Source organism: Trachymyrmex cornetzi, unplaced genomic scaffold (genome assembly GCF_001594075.2).
Source record: "Trachymyrmex cornetzi isolate Tcor2-1 unplaced genomic scaffold, Tcor1.1 scaffold83, whole genome shotgun sequence".
Lineage (NCBI taxonomy): Eukaryota > Metazoa > Arthropoda > Insecta > Hymenoptera > Formicidae > Trachymyrmex > Trachymyrmex cornetzi.
In genome coordinates, this window is record NW_017300169.1 from 3,229,022 (window position 1) to 3,246,559 (window position 17,538).

Genomic DNA, 17,538 nt, shown 5'->3' on the forward strand with positions numbered 1-17,538 from the left:
AGATGAACTTATTAGAAAGGAGGGGATGCTAAAAGTAGAAACTATTTTTATTTTAGCCGAAAAACAGCTCTAATTAATATCTTCTTTTGGAAAAACTTATTATTGAGTACTTAAAGTAAGAATTTTTCTTTTTTTTTAAAGAATATTGTAACATTTTTTCGAAAAAGCGATTTATACACTAAGCAAATCGAATCTGTATAATAATTTTGATTGCGTATTAAACTATAAATATTAAACTGGGATTCAGAATATATTTTTTGAATAAACTTGATGCTTTTAATAAACTTATGTTAGATTTGCGGTTTTATGAACTTGAAATATATAAATACTCAAATTAAATACTTATTATTTGAATACAATATGTATTTTTTTGTGTGTAGAGCTGGACATATCTATTTTTATCTATTTTTAACATTATGCATCTGTCGTTTAAGCCTTTTTTTAAATACCCTGTACGACTATTAATTGTAATTGTAAGTTTACAATTGTAACAGACTATTGCGTCAAGCCATTTGCTGAAGTGAACACTCCGGTAAGTAAACATACGTGCAAGTGACAACGTCGGCTTATCGGAACTTTAACAGATAGTAGTACGTGTCATAAGAAGTCATACGTGTGTCTCGTTTAAAGTAAGATTAATAGAATGACACACAGGAGTCTTGGTATCGCCGATCACGTTACAAGTGCCTGTTGCTGAATGATTTGCATTTATAGTTTAATTTTATATGATCATCGTATATATTCTATAAAGCAAGCTATCGTTCTAACATATCCTGTAATTACATATAGAGATATGTTTGACGAACATAACGCATGAATATGACACACAAGCGCAAAGCTAACATCATTACTCTTATTCCAGATGTATCTTTGAAACTGCACTATAGACGTTGGCCAACAGATTCATACTTCCGAATTGCACGAGCTGTAATTACGTATAAATATTTTATAACCGTACTCACATCGCTGTCGAGCTTTTCTCATAATAACTGCTGTACTCGGGTGCAGTTTTACGAAATATAATCTCACAAAACGGTAGATACTGTGTGCTAACCTATATCTTCTGTAATTATGCAAGGTTGATGCTGTAAAATAAAATTTTTGCTCAACCGTCATCATTCTAGGAAATTCTTTTTATTCAAATCATTATTGTTGTAGAGTGAAGGTTACGTACAACATCATATGTTTTACATAAATCAAATATCTCGTTACATGCGCGGCTAGAATGCACGTTGTTTTTCGAAGATAATCATAATTCGATTATCTTTGATAACTCGATTGTGCGACCAGTAGTTACCGTGAAAACGACTTGGTGCACTTTCTTGATAAATACATACTCGCAACACGAGTACCTGCTATTTCTATGTGTTGTAATCGTTTTGCGTGTCGTAACCGTTTCACGTGCATGTGTGTATGCATGTGCAACGTGTTATATAGCTGCGTTTAGCAGAAAAAGTAACTTTGTAGCTATTATAAAATTTTTTAATATGATTGTTCTTGCCTTTAGTTTCTTACTGGATCTGGAAAATATTATATATAAACCAATCACATATTCAAGAATTTTCCAACAGTTGCAAAATTACTTCTTTTGCTGAACAACCCAAGAACTACGGTTGTAGACTGTAGTTCTTAGGTTCTTATTTCCTGCGTATTACGACAGATCGGCCTACGCGCTCGGTAAGGTTTTCCGCGTAACGTTGCGGCGAGTCCTTTGATGTCTCCGGAACGCGTGGTATAATCATTATAATAGTTTGATAAGCATACTTCCCTTGCGGTCATCTAGGCTACTAACGCTCAGCTGGAACCGAGTTGAGATGCGATACGTGCGAGTTGCAGCTGCGATCAGCTGATTATTTTATGTAGATCATCCTGCAAATTTAAATCCAATTATCAGCTTGTCTGATGATTTTTAAACCTTTTCTTTAACGAAAATATTGAAATATTAAAAATTTGCAAGTTATAAAGAAATAGCTCCTTGCGTATTGAATCAAATAAAGAATTCTTGCGAGAAATCTTGAACAGTTTTCGAAAGAAAGAAATATTAGCATCAAATTGGTCGAGATATTTTTATATTTTCTTTTTTTCCTTTATATATATATATATATACTTTCTACTTATATTTTATTTCTCTTTTTATTTCTTTTATGTATTGGTTTATTCTTTACTTTGTTTTTTATTTGTCTTAAGATTTATTCGCATTTTTATATCATCATCATGCTTCATAATTTGATTGATCTTCGTGATAAACTGTTTTGTTAATTAAGGAAAAACTCTGTACGAAAGAAGAAAATTAATACATCCTTTTTGCCACGCGATGGAACGCGGGTGAAAGTTAAAGATCGGTTTGGTAGAACCTCCGAGTAGATTAGAATGGAAATGCACTTTCTTGTTGCTAGCGAACACTCACACTTGGGGTGGTATACGGTTCGCGACTCTATGGCGGTTGTTTTATTCACGGGAACCCGGCAACGGCCGGCGCGCGAGCGGTGCAACCATGCGATTTTCCGTGTATCGCTTGGCCAGAGCGTAACCTGCAATTATCGTGTGAACGAGGCCGAGCCTCGCCGATGGCTTTGTTTCGTACTTTAATGGCGACTCTTTCGAGATTCCGCAAAATGCGCGAGAGTCATCCGGATTCGCATCGGTTGCGAATCGGGCGACGGAGCTGATCCCATGAAAAGAGATACCAAGCGATGAGGGAGACAGAAAGAAAAAGAGGTAGTTTGCTCTCGAAAACGTTTCGTTTTCTGCAATCGTGTCGTCATTCGTACCATTGAGCTCTTCACGAAAGGAAGAAACAATTACCGACGGGAAAGTGGAACGTCATTAATATTATATTTCATACCGTAAAAAATGCTACGTATTCATTTTATTTCACGGACTCGCCGTTTATTCTATCCGAAGGCTTTCTGATGCCGAAACGCCTGAAGTGCCGTAAGCGGCACTCCTTTAGGTATCGACAATAGATATCGTTGAAAGGAGAACGCTATAGATGGGTTCGATGCGATTTTAGGCGCGCCTAGATACAAACACATGGAATAATATCGATGCTTTTATTCGTCTTGTGCATTAGCATTTTTTAAAAGAAACTTTCCGATTGTTAGATTGAACTTCCCGAAACTGTGTGACGCCTGCAACTATCTAACGCGCCTTTAGCACGATTTCTCCGCGCTTCAATTATACCGGTGTTATTGCTTCTCGTCACGAGCCATCGCGTCCGATTTTTCTTTTTTGGCCCGACCGCGCCGCGCGTGCAATTACCGTGCGAACGAGGTCGCGGACTTGGTAGCCTTCGATGCCGCAGCATCACCGATGCATCGACTCTATTGAGATAACGAGCGTCAGATAGAGGCATGAGATGTACTCTTTAATACTCTTTCGAGATCGCAAATGAGCAATTAGTACCTAAGGAGGCTCCAGTTTAATGTTCGAGTCTACCGGTTGGAAAAATTGTCGTGTAAAAATCGACAGAATCCGGAAAGCCTCCCCGCATGCTGAACGTATTAAAAGCCATTACAAAGCTGCGTCCCAGCGTAATGCAGGTTTCCACGACCCTAGCTTGGAACTACGCGCGTTACACGCAAACTTTCGTTCAGCCGCGCTCTATAAAAGATACGATCGATGAAATGACGTATACGGTATACCTGCATCAGACCTATAGATGTAAATATACCTTATATCGCTGCTTTATCACATTTTTGTCGGTGTCTCAGACTCAGGGATGTCCATATTCTTTCTTTACTGTATTATTATAATTGCAGCAGGAGAAAGACTGATAGAAAGAAAAAAGGGAAGAGAGAGGAGGGGACAACAACCGGTAATTTACGCCACGTTATTTTCCAGGCTCCATCGTGCTTTTTTTTTACAATAATGTTTATTGTCGCGAATAATCTCTCGCGACTCAATTATCTCCTTCGTGAAAGTTGAAGGAACGCCTCAGCAAGAGGAACAACGTGTAGTCGATTATGTACTCTGAAGTAGATTATGGTGAAGAAAAATATGTTTTTGTGCGCGCCAGTCTCGTTCGTGAGTTTCTGTTAAGTTTCTGCACAGATTACCGATTTGTTATATCGCGTAAAGAAATGCGAGATAACGGCACATTTCACCATAATACTCCAATCTGAAGAGAGAAATGTATTTTTATTTTTAAATGTTATTACTGATTTTTTTATGTTCTCGAGAAACAGGAATAAAATATTCATTGCAAAAGCGCGCGTATAAATTAATATAAAATTAATATCTACTGGGAATAGACAAAATAATATGAACACCTGGGAAATATATTACTTGTTTTTTTTAGTAATAAAAGATTTACCTTTGTGTTTTTTATACGACAATTTACATTTGTCTTTAATGCAGATTCTATCTTTGTTAGAAGAGTTTGATGCTTGAATAATAACAACTACAGTGTAATGTTATACCGTTTTTTTATATTTAAAAGAACATCTCATTACTGAAAAATATTGGAGGAGGAAATCTGTTTTTCTTTCTCTGTCCTTCATAACTACAAATGGTTCTATGATATTTAAATCGGGCGATCGCATTGATCAAGAAAAACGTTGAAATTACGGAAAACAGTGGGCAATTTTAAAATGTTCTTCAATATCATTTATATAAACAATTTATATAAGCAACTGAAAGATGTTTTACTAATAGAATAGTTAAAAGTACAACACACACACACACATTCCTTTGATTGATTAGTTATTATATTTTTTTGTAATGTACATTGTGTTGACTACAGAATGTGAGTGTATAAGTCTGTTGCAATTTGGTGAGTGATTATCCGCACTCTTTATTATAGTCTACCTCGTGGAGTTCTCTTGTTTTATCTGATTATTTAACCACGATGGAACAAATAGGAATCTTTATAGTGAGGCGGATGGTTGGCACCAGGATTGCACGGGTTACATGAGAGCGTATTGAAAATAACTTGAAGTATGTCGAAACGTGTACGAAATTGAAGATAGAGTTTATTAATATAGATTAGTTTATTAATATAGTATTAATATATTGAATTTTTATTCTTATATTTGCGCACCAAATACCGCGTCAATTCTATACCAACTGATACTTCCCTACATATATTTGTTCTTTAATTTGTTGAATATTGAGGAATCTTATTTCGTTTATATTTGTTATTCCACTGATAACTGTTCAAACATTGTGTGACTCTATTTCAACAAGAATAGAATATGTATTAAAAGCAAATAAAGCAAATGATGGGTCAACCTCTAACCCTATTAATATTGTTCTATTAAAAGTATAGTACAACATTCCATTGATAACTGTTCAAGCATTGTATGACTCTATTCTAATAAGAATAGAACGTATATTAAAAGTAAATGATAGATCTTTTATTTATAATAAAATAAATAAAATTACAATAAATTATACAAAATAAGAGCCAAGCTCGGTATTTAATGCTATTATATTAATCATTTATAATTAGATACAAACTAACAAAACAAGAACGTACGTTTCAATCTCTATGAGATTATTTTCAACGTTTATCTAACAATTAAATTAAAAAATGTGATACATTCCTATATTATTATAATAGTAAAAACGATAAAAATCTAATTATAATGTCAATTTTAATTTCTTACACGACAAAATCGCTCGCAATTTTTTGTAAGATGTTATTAAATGAACGGCCCATGATTCAACAGAACGGTAGAATAATCATCAGTGCCCATATAAGTTATTGATAATTAAGTGTTCTTAATCAATTGTAAGAACTCCACAATTCTATAAAACAACGTGTATCTAATACTTAAGAGAGCCATCCAATTTTCTATATAGGTGTTTGTATTATTTTGTCTATCCTCTGTACATAATGGTTGACGTGTCTCACAATAAAAAAAGGATTCATGCTGTCTAGATTCTCGGTATGAATGATGCAAGCGGACACAGTAAAATTATAAGGAAACTTTCTGCTTCGTGATACGAGATCAAAGAGCGTATTATGCATTTTTTCTAATCTTTTTTACAAACTGTGAAAACGCGTAATGCAAAGAGAAGATAAAAATGGATACATGTGTAAGAAATAATTATTTCTGCCAAAGGTTATCGTAAATTCAGATTTACAGTTTTGATAACAAATTTTCACAGTTTCTTAAATCCATGTGTATATAATATATGCATCTGTAGCATAGTTTGTAAGTGGAGCATCAGCGTCGCGATAAGCAACGTAATGATTACATCCGTAACACTTCTTCCTTCTTTGCGATTATCTGCCGACGACTTATTTGACTTTCGAATAAGATGGTATTGCGGCATCTCGCCGATTGTTCGATCACGCATAATGATGATACATTTTGCACTTGCAAATCAGTAAGGTCACTTGGACAGCGTGTGGTTTATAAAGATCGAGTCGCACATGCATTATCATTGTAGAACAGGCGTGATAGGATATGTAAAATATCTTAAAATAGGCGTGATAAGATATGTAAAATATCGGTCTGTAAATTCATGCAATGATATATATGCCACGTCATACTTCTTTCCTTTGTGTCATTTATTCCCTCACCGTTCGAGTCTACTCTCATCTTCTCTCCATCGATTCGAATGACCTTCCTTTTTCTTCCTCGATTTCACGCACACATGAATTAATTAATTAAGGACATGAAACATAATTCGCCTCTTGAATCTAGAGTGTGACGTAAGGTTGTTGAAGCGATATGTGTCGTGGCGACCTTGAATTTTCATCGCGTGCTAAGATTACGCTCTCTGGCGAGCCTCGCCGATCAATTATACACCTGCCACTTGGTTCGATCCGATGCATAGTTTTTGTCTGATGCTACGAGCTCGTCGTTAACATTCGCGTGTTAACATCATCCTTACGTAAATGGAGTACATTTCCCAGTTGCCTTTGTTACGCTCGTAATACGATCAACAACAACTTCAAGCTTCAAATTCATAGTTGTTCATGGTGAAAAGCATTTGCGTCTTATTTGTGCCTGTTTCACTAACTAGATAGAACCTCATTAAATTCTCAGATTTAGTCACGAGTTGCCAAGTTGTACGCGCTTTCAGACGTCTGACAGGCACAAAAAGATTATAGGTACGTCGATTCCCGTCCAAGCACAATTTAAAGGTAATGCAGGAACCATTTTATTAAAGTTAGAATTGAGGTTGCACACAGCATAAACATAACTTTCTCTAATCCACATTCCTAAAGAGAGATGTTGTTCTGTGTTCTTTTGTCGGTATTATATTGTAATTTACGTGACGTACAATTTTCGAAAGGAATACAATGTCGCAATATACGTAATAGATGCAATATACGTTTTTTTCCGTTACCATTGCTAGGTTTATTATTATTAGAAAAATACTTCAGTACGTGTGTTCTGTAACTTTTTACGACAGCGTCAGTATCATTTAGAAGTTACAGAATACAGGCACAGAGCCGTTTATTATGTAACTCTCGTATATTACCTATAATTTGTCAAAATACTATATTCTAGAGCAAAATTACGCGAAAACAAGTATTTATTTTGATTTCGATTTTTGTTTATCAGATGTCGACCTGCAGACTCAGATCGATGCCTCGCTGGCGATGCCAGCCACTTATCAGACCCTTTGCGCACGTGCTCATTTGGCCCAGCAATGTTGCGGCCTGGCGCGTGAGCAGACGAGGATCTGTGAGAGGCTGGTTCACGATCAGCATCTCCAGCAACAAGGCTGGGCCGCTGTGGTCGCCAATCTCGAGGACATTACGCATATGTTTCAATTACGAGCCGAGCAGTTCCAGCAAGCTTTCGTCCTGTACCTCGCCGAGAGACAGCAGCACATGAAGCTCCTTGATAAGTATGATCCTTTTTTCGTTTTCCTCAGTTCTATTTCATTTTCTCAGTTCTATTGATGTGTAAATATCAGTTCCATTTCATTGATGTGTAAATATCGTGGAATTCTATTCTTATTTTCAATATTCTTTCGATATCGATGAATTTATCGGAATTGGTTTTTGCAAGATTTATAATGACGAAATTTAATGAAAATAAAGTGTGAGTTTCGAAGAATTATAAAATATTTCGCCTTTATTTGCATTACTTGCATAAATTAGTTAATAATTTATGAGTGCGACAATTTAATTGGCAGGATGCATTGAACGTTACGATTAATGCGCTAGGGACTGGTTTTCTTTTGTAGATTTTATCAAGCTGATCAAAGCTCGATTGAAAAATAGTGGGAGTATAGATTAATGGGCTTAGAATGTGTTACGGGATATTAAGCAAATTTTTTGTAATGAATCATGAATAGCAGCTACCATAAACGTATAGCGTAATGCTACTCTCAATAATTACTTTAATTACAATGGAATATAATTACCATTGAAGTCACGTTTTAATTATCATAGCTTTTGATTACCATGTTTAATCGTAGCTGCTTCAATTATCATTGGTTATACTGCTAATGAGTAATTAAATTAGTATTAATTTTATCCCAAAATATGCGCATCAAAGTTTATTGTTCGCCAAATATAAGTGACTACTTAATGTCTATAACATTCTAATGTATAGTAAATTGAATTTTTAAATTAATCATAATCAGAAGTAGGGTAACATTTAAATTTATGTTTTTCATTCTATTAAATGGCAAGGTTACGCTTGAAAAAAACGAATGCAAAATTTTATTGCAGCTTCAGCGCTGATCTCGGTACTCTTGCAAAAATTCCAATTTTACCAGCCTTGAGAGCTCAAGCCGAGGGCTTGTTGAGTCCGGATGATCAACCGAGTCAAACTTCCGAAACTACATCGGAGGATAGTGGGGAAGTACTAAGTCTGTTACGATGGATTTCTGCGAAAGACAATCAAAGCAGCCTAGAACAAGTGGCAGAGCAATGTTCGCGTGGCCTGGAGCAGTTCGATGAACGGTTGATGCAGGCCTTGAAGGCAGAAGTGAACGGGGCTGTTGATAATGCCAATAAGCAGGATATGAAGGAGATTAAGGGCCTAGGCGAGAGGCTGTTTGCCCTGGAACAGCTTATGGTGCAGACCAAGAGACTTGTTCACGAGCAAGGCGAGCTTGCTCAAGGTTTCCTGCAGAATCAGAACCGCGCTAGCAACTTAGGCGATGCGAGCGTCCTGCCAGATCTTTGCAATTCTCACCGGCGGCAATTACTCGTCATGTTGCAAAATCACAACCAGCTGCGCGACATCCGCCGCAGATGCACCAAGGCGAAGGAAGAGTTGTCGGTGAATATCTATCATCGCTTGAAGTGGATCATGTACGTGGAGAATAAGATGGTGGAAGTGGGCAACAAGCTAATCATATATCACGAGAGCCTGAAGCGGTTGCGACGGCATCTGGAGGTGCTCCAACAGATTCACTTAGCTCCGCAGATGTACATAAGCGCGGTGGTTGAGGTTGTTAGAAGGCGCACCTTCTCGCAAGCTTTCCTCGTATGGGCAAGCAATCTGGCGTGCCAACTGTTGACTGTTCATAGCGAGGAGTTGGCACGTAGGCGAGAGTTTCAGAGCAAATTTGACGGCCATTTCTTGAACACTCTCTTCCCAGGTCTGGAGGACACACCACCGCCTTTTGCAACGCAAGCACCTTCCGTTTTTGACAACGGACTACCCAAGGTAAGATCTGTGATAGACTTTGTTAATTATTAAAGTATACATATACGAATAATTTATTCTTAATATTTAATTATAGCTGACCGCGAACGACATGGAGTCATTGCGATCGCAGCTTCCGGATTTGGCGCTTACAATTTCTACGCCGGATTTGAGCAGCATAACGCAATTCTTCTTATCAAAAAGCACCGAAGGTAGCACCGATGGCACCAAGGAGAAAGACACCACATCGGTGAGCACCGATATTCCCGCAAAGGAACAAGAACGCACTAGAGCGCCATTGTTATCTGATAGGTGAGTTTTAATAACCTATTATATTATCGCTTATATACAGATGAATTATACAAATCGCGAATGTCACGTGTGCCGTATCGATATATTTTCAGGGGCGATTTTGAATCCGAAACTGATACGGAGGAGTTCGAGAAAATTGGTCAAGCCGGCGTGGAAGTAACCAAGCCTGGCGTGTTCGACGGGGCGAAACAGAAACGGCAGAAGCAATTGGAGGTTGGTGCCTCTCGAAGCGTGTCCCCCGCTTCCTCGACCTCGACTAACGTCTCCCCGTTAAACTCGAAAGTCGCGGATTTAACAACACGTTCGACCACATCAAGCGAACCCGGCTCTTTCCAATTTCCCAGTCTATCCGCCACGAGCGAGCGTCCGGTGCAGCTAAGTCCGCTGACCGAGTGCGTGGAGAACGGCGCCGCCGATTCTTCCAGTTGTTTGCTTCGCAGAGACGTGAGCGGTCTCTCGAATTATCGCGACGCTATACCGCTCGAGGAGCAACATTCCCTGAGTCCGAATCCTCCTTCCTTGCGGTCCTCCGTCATGTGCGACGGCCAGCATCAGCAACATCAGCATCCGCTATCCGGTAGCGGAGGTAGCAGTCCCTCCGTCGGTGTAGGTGCTACCGACTTCATGGGTACGGAATTTTACATGGATGAATCTCTGCCGAGCAGTCTCAGCGAACATCCCGCCGACGGCCAGCATCAGGCTATCGTGTCCCTCCTTCAGGTATTGGACGACTTACAGCTCGCTAACAAACAACTATTGTAGTCGTAGCCGTAAAACGTTTCGTAAAGTACTGCCTTTATCATTATTCATCGTTTTCTTAAATTAATATGTTATAAAATGTACAACTTTCTCTTTCTCTTCTTCTCACCTTTCTTTATATTTTCCTCTCTCACTGCCCTCTCCGCATCAAGATATCTCTAAAATATTGCTCGGTACTTTGTTAAACATACTAGTAGTTGATTCAATTTTCTTCTTTATGATTTCTAGGTGCTTTCGTTATTATACCTTTATATTCGTTAGTGATTAGAATTGACTATATGCAAATTAGATCTCGTGACGTGGGTATGTATTACTGTTTGACTTATGTTCCGTAACGTTCGAACTAATTGAACTGAATCTCTTGTGCTCCCTGATTTCTGTTTGCACAAGTACTATGGCACTCAATAATAGACACGCGCGCGTGTGTATACATATATATGCGTGCATCTTGATTTTTTGCAGGATAGCTGGCGTCGCACTCGTTTCCCAATCCCTCGAGTCACACATCCCTTCAGAACCCATTGAACTCATCCACACAATTGCTTTCACAAAGACATTTGTTTCTAAATTAAAATGATTGCAATTTTGCGTACCGCGCAAATTGGACACGCATTCGTGATTTAAAATTAACAAAGAGAATGGAATTTCCCTTGACTAATCTCCTTGACGAATTCTCCTTGACTACTTTATTCAGAGTCGAGGACAATCCGTTGCACAAAATATGATTTTTAAATAACTCATCGAAATATCTCTGGTGCTCATCATTTCAGGAGAATCTCGGTAATACGCGTGAGGAAGTGGAAAGGTTGCGGTCTATCCTGAAGACCATGAAAACGGTTGTATGTGAGGAGCTCAGTTCCGTTCGGAATGAATTGGCGATTCTGCGAAATCAATCTAGCGAGGACAAGAACGGCATCGTCGAGATGACGGAGCGCGTTCGAGTAGCATTGTCCTTGCACTCGCGAGAGTACGATCGACGTCTTCAAGAGCGTGAACAGGAAATGACAATCGAGCACGAGTACGAGATCGCGGATGTTAAGAAGCTAATGCAGAGTCGTGAGGAAGAGATCTGCACGCTCAAGCGTAATCTTCTTGAAAAGGAAACTGAATTGGCGGAACACGAGCGACTGGTGGCCACGATGCATCAAAAATTGGAAGACGAGCAAATCGAGAGGAGGAACTTACATGATCGTTTACATCAGCAACTCGAGGACTATTCGAGGGTACTAGAACAAGCGCGCATAGACAAGGAAGAGGCCGTGAAAAAATTGAATGACGAGAGATTTCTCGAGATCACTTCTTTAACGAATTCATTGACACAATGCCAGAAGCGAATTCAAGAATTAGAGGAGAATCTGGTCACCGCGCGCAACGATCAGGAGAGAATGGTGAAAGAGGCAACTGATAAATTGCAGATGGAATATAAAACGGAATTAGAAACCATTCGGAGCCGCTTCAAACTTATGACCGCTTCTACTATGGAAAGGAGTCCTAGCGATTCTAGTTTAGAGAAGATCGAAGTAAGTAATTTGTTTATTACGATTATTAAAAATGTAACGAGACAATATAAAAATGTTAATTTTACTTCTTGCAGCGAACAGATGTTATTGAGCTTGTAAATCATGAGGCAATTTTGGCGCAAGCAAGAGAAGATATGAAAATTGAAAATGCTATGGCAGTCCGTACTGCTATCATAAAAGAAAGAGCCGATTGCATGGCAAAATTGGATAACGAATTAAGATTGGCGAAGGAAGTAGTCGAAGAGAAAAATAGGGAAATAGAAATGTACAGAATGAGAACGGCCGCGCTGATCGAACAGGGTAAACATTATAAGCATACGATAGATCGATTACTTGGAGATTTCGAACTGAAATCGGAGATACAGCAAACTTTGTTGGAGAAGGTATGATATCACATATTACATTCATACACATATATATTTAATCCGATAGTGATAATCTAAAGAAAGATCACTCTGTATATTTTTGATCAATCATTATATATTTGATCTGTTTTATTTTTTGTGTACTTAGATGAAAAATCTTGAAGCGGACAAGGCGTGTTTGGAGAACAAAGAAACCGCAGACAAAGCAATGCGAACGGTTTTGGAACAAAACGATGATATCGTGTATCCTCTAGAAGCTGGGGTATGCAAAGATTTGAGCTACGATCGATTGGATGCTGGTCAAATTCTAGAGGACATTTTCAAGGAATCCGAAAAGTATGAGGTTGAGGTTTCAGAATCGAAGAAAGTACGATTGGAAGCTGACGATGATGATCTGGCTCGACTATCGAGGCGACTTGAATCTCTCGAAAATGACAACAAGAGACTGTCCTGCGAGTTAAATTCGATACGTGCGAGTAAAATAGCGGCCGAAGCAAAAGTGGAGGCATTAATGACGGATAAAATTCGTTTGGAGGTCGAATTGCTTAAAGAGCGTACCAAGAGGACATTTGGTATTGATCCGATGCTGCCGGAAAATCGCGACAAAGACATGAATGCGTCGGTCGCAGTAGTTTCGGATTCCAATTCAAGTCGGGACGCGGCCACGAGTCCAGAACCGACGAGTCGACGATCATCTTCCAAATCAATGTGCTTCCACCCCTCCCTTTCCTCATACGTACATAAGAAGGTCGCAGAAAAAGTGGCAAAGATGGTGCAACAGGGAATTGTCACCGTCACTAGTTGTAATCCAGGTGATGTGGTATTCGTAGTCTGGGACGCTGTACATGGCAATTATGCGGTGTACCAGGAATCTTCGACTTTTTATTTCCTTCATTCGGACTGCGTAGGTGCAATGGAAGGGATGAATCCGAATTCTCGGAAGTGCGTTTTCGCTGAAGTGATCGATAAGGAGTACTGTCACGCGAGAAAGGTAAGACTTGTTGATTAATTATCGTAAATTGTAAAATTGTGTTCTAATTAAATAATATATAATTCGCTACAGCAAAAAGTGAAATATAATCTCGTTCTCTTTCTAGCATGAAAATCGGTACCACGTCCCACGTGGCACGAAATTCTACAGAGTGCACGCTAAGCCACGAGATGCACGCGCGCTGACAGACGAGACGGGTTTGATGTCGAAGAGTCAACTACCGTAATTTTACGTTCAGACTGTGTCGAGAATCCCTTGATTCTTGCCTAGTACAAGCGCTGTGATCGAGGGTTTGCGTCGGCAGGCCGCGTTCGTTAGGGGATCAGCGACCCGGAACGCAAATCCCGAACTTACGTCTCCGCAACCATCCGGAAACCTCGGATCTAGGCCAAAACCTGCCAGAGCCTCTAGACGCATCCTTGATACCGATGAACGCTGGGAAGGGAGTGATCTATAGAAAGAGGTATGCGCAAGTTGGATAACATGAAATGAGACGGAAGGATGCGCCGGCGTTTTATTGTGATATAAATAATTTTTAAACGAGTGAAACATATTTGCCGAATGCTGTGGTTAGCTGTGAAGCGTAACGATATTTGTATTCTTCGACTTTCTTTTTTCATAAATGAAAAAAAAAACAAAGGAATGTGAGTGTCGTCAACGATTCTCTCTTTCGATAATTCGATAGGTTGACTAGTGTGTGTGAGAGAGAGGGATTGTTTAACTTCAACATTAGATGTACAATGCGGAAAGACGAAAGCGTGTTCAGCTTCCTCTCTCCGCATTCTGATAATTATGTTTGCATTGTGTGAGACAAGAAGATATAGTAGTAAGTTTTACAAAACCAACATGTTATGGGAATGTGCGATTTATATGTCGTGAATATATGTATAGTTATAAATATATATATAATCGCATTCGATTACATATATAATTATATATTATATATATACATGAAAATAATGATACATACATGTATATAATTATATCATATTATATATATATACACATACACTACTGTACGAGGGGTGCAATATCTGCGTATAAAAATCTCATAGGTCCTAAAGATTTTGGGGCTAAGATTTTGTAAAGTGAAAATTGTCTCGTAAATGTGTTGTGCAATTTCATGAAATTACCTAATACGTCAGGTTATTTATACGAAGACATCGTGTTACGTGATATCAACATATTTCCGATGATTCTCTTTTGACAATGCCTTGCGTATTTTTTGTCGCAAATTGTCCTTTCACTTTTTGCATACTTTCAGTCATACTCTTTCATTTTCCTCTTCTCTTGATACTTTTCGCAATCTCTTTGTAGTATCAACGAAGTCGAGAGATAGGTAAATGTAAAAGTCAATGTTTCGTTCGAATAGAATGAATGAAACGAAGACTATAGTACCATTCACTCTACTTACTTCGTCTACATACACTTTTCAAGCGATAGTTTAAGTAATGCCCATTGGAGAATCGACTCCGAGAGAAAGAGAGAGAGAGAAAAAGTACACTCTCCGCGTATACTCCGCGTAGAAAGAATTTTATAAATGTACACGTACACGTATATGTATATATCCTTTTCTATTATTTGACTAGTAACCACGCAAGTATACTCACCGCCACACAAAAGGGTCACTTGCGGAAGATTACTCATAAACTCTTTTAGTTGCATTATATATCATTAAACATTACTACTATCGTTTCTCGTGACGCGTAAACACTCGTAGTACAGTACAATAGCTGTGATTGTTAGCTTCACGTTCTCACTTCTACTTAGTCACTTCTACTTAATTAAACTTAATTCCTCGCGGTGTCGAGCAATGATTCGTTCTTTGCTTGATCGAGGACACAGGTGTTACTGGAATCTTTATTTCTTTTATATAAAAAGAAAAAGTAATGCAAAACAAGTCCTCGATCATTTATGGACGACGATCATCGTTCGTACGCGAACTGTTTCGAATTGATGCAAACATAGAGCCGATAAAAGGCGGTTTGCAAAATATGCTGATACGTAAGATAAACCGTTCGGTAGGATAATAAGCTACCTTGAGATCCTCTCGAGGAAATGACACGTTCGCTTTTGGCGTACCGCGAAGAAGTAGTAGCCTGTAATTACTCTTTTGTCTTCTTGATTCGAAACGCACGTGTACACCGCTCATTCACGCGCGCAAGATGATGAAGACCCTTGCATCCCCAAGGATGAACGGAGACATTAAGCTTCCCTTCTCTCTCAGAAACACCGTTCCTCGTCCTTCATCATCGTTATCATCGTTCGTTGCACGAAATCGCATACGGAGAAGAAGAAAAACTCGTATACATCGAACTAACGCGATCGCTATGTAAAGAAACGATGATAATAGTAACGCGTTATTGATGATGAAAAACTATTCAATTCGAATCGTACATTCGATCTCTATATGCGATTTTTATATCATCGTATATCTACGGTTCCTACTAGACCAAACTTTTTCGTAGGTTTGATAGCGCCAGGGAAGCTCGATGCACCGAAACTCTCCAGGCACGCGACACTAAATATCATATTGCTTCGAACTGAATATTTTTCGATAAGCTCACTTATTCTCACACTTGAATGATCGCTCTCTTTTTTAGATATATTTATAAATTTTTGCAACACCAACGACGTGGATATTGAAATGATTCTCATTTCATCGTACATTTGGAAGTAGATACAGTTTCATCGTTTCTTGCAAGAAGAGAAAAAAGAACAAGATGTATTTCTACAAACGCAATCTACAACTTCCAAAAAACTCTAAGTCATTATTGTCATTTAAGATTGTGTGACGTTCAGATTAATTTAGAGATGATTGAAGAGTGGAATTTTTCAAAAGGATACTCATCACTTTGAAGGAAAAGCAGTCTATTGTTGTAAACATGTGTAGATAGATGTGCCCGCATGCGATATTAATTTACATTTAATACGCAGTTCGAGGATTGGCGAAGGAACATTAAACTGCGAAGTCGAATAGCGGTCCTTCGGCGTTGCTGTTTATGTTTCCGTTGAAAATCCTCGAAGCCCTACCTACATGCATCTTTATAATAATTTTTTGCACCATGTGACATAAGATAAAGTGTGGCAATGCTTTAAAGCAAGCTCCTAATTGTCTAACTCTCCAATTTGTCCTTGGAAGATACTCTAACGAACTACGTTGTTGCTCGAAATATATATATTTTTTTTTCGAAGAAAGTAAGAAAGATCTGTGTGTAATTGCGTTTTTGCTTAGCTCTGTCAATCGATTTTGATAGTTACAGTCCTAGTTTAGTTTAATAAATTGAGAACTTAAATATTAAAGCGTTCGTATATCGTATAAGCGTATTACTTATTGCGAATTGCTTGTATACTCGGTTAAGAATCACAGTTGATCTTGTTTGAGTTGAAAATTTATTCGTTTGAATTTGTTCAGAATCGACTGGTATCTATTGAAGAAAGAGCACAAGAAGAAAGATAATTAGGAGATAAAATTTTCCGATGAAAAGAAGTAATTATTGAGGTCAAATTTCGAAGGAATAAGTATATGAGATGGAAAGAGAAGATGCATTTAGCATTGTGTAATTCTAACTTAATGGGATTTTGCTTTTTTTGTATGCATGCATAAAGATGTAGCGGTAGGAAAGCTTCGATTTGTATACAATTAAGATTTTTTAAATTAGGTATTTTGAAAATTAAATTAAGCTTAAATTAATATACGGTTTGACAGTAAATTATAAGGACGAATAGATCGAGATTGATTCGCGGCATCTTTGGTTTAACTTTGACTTTCAGTTAATCAATTAGTGTTGATTTCTCTTATTAAATCAGATTAAATTGACCAAAAACTACGAACAGTGTGTATGTTGCGTTATATGAGAGTACTTGTCTTTTATATAAAAAAAGGAAAAGTATCGAAAGAACCAAATAGCGGCAAGATCGACTGCCGATCGAGGCAATGATACAATCGCGTTTAAGGATTACGTAACAATCATTACCGTGCCCATGGTGCAATTTATAAGATCGGTCTGTCGCGCGAGAGC

At 38.2% G+C, this 17,538-nt stretch overlaps 1 protein-coding gene across 2 annotated transcripts in view; it reads left to right on the forward strand.

The window, feature by feature from the left end:
• The window catches only part of Atg17 (autophagy-related 17), a 32,453-nt gene extending 18,045 nt beyond the window's left edge, over window positions 1-14,408 (forward strand). The window contains exons 3-10 of one of the 2 annotated variants that reach the window (XM_018519512.1): window positions 7,524-7,812; window positions 8,645-9,590; window positions 9,667-9,881; window positions 9,974-10,601; window positions 11,411-12,160; window positions 12,235-12,543; window positions 12,674-13,516; window positions 13,623-14,408. In XM_018519512.1, the coding sequence (XP_018375014.1) occupies window positions 7,524-7,812; window positions 8,645-9,590; window positions 9,667-9,881; window positions 9,974-10,601; window positions 11,411-12,160; window positions 12,235-12,543; window positions 12,674-13,516; window positions 13,623-13,742 (4,100 nt within the window). In that variant the 3' untranslated portion in view covers window positions 13,743-14,408. The remainder of the gene's footprint in view (window positions 1-7,523; window positions 7,813-8,644; window positions 9,591-9,666; window positions 9,882-9,973; window positions 10,602-11,410; window positions 12,161-12,234; window positions 12,544-12,673; window positions 13,517-13,622) is intronic. The other variant, XM_018519513.1, reaches the window with a different exon arrangement.
• Window positions 14,409-17,538: the final 3,130 nt, after the last annotated feature.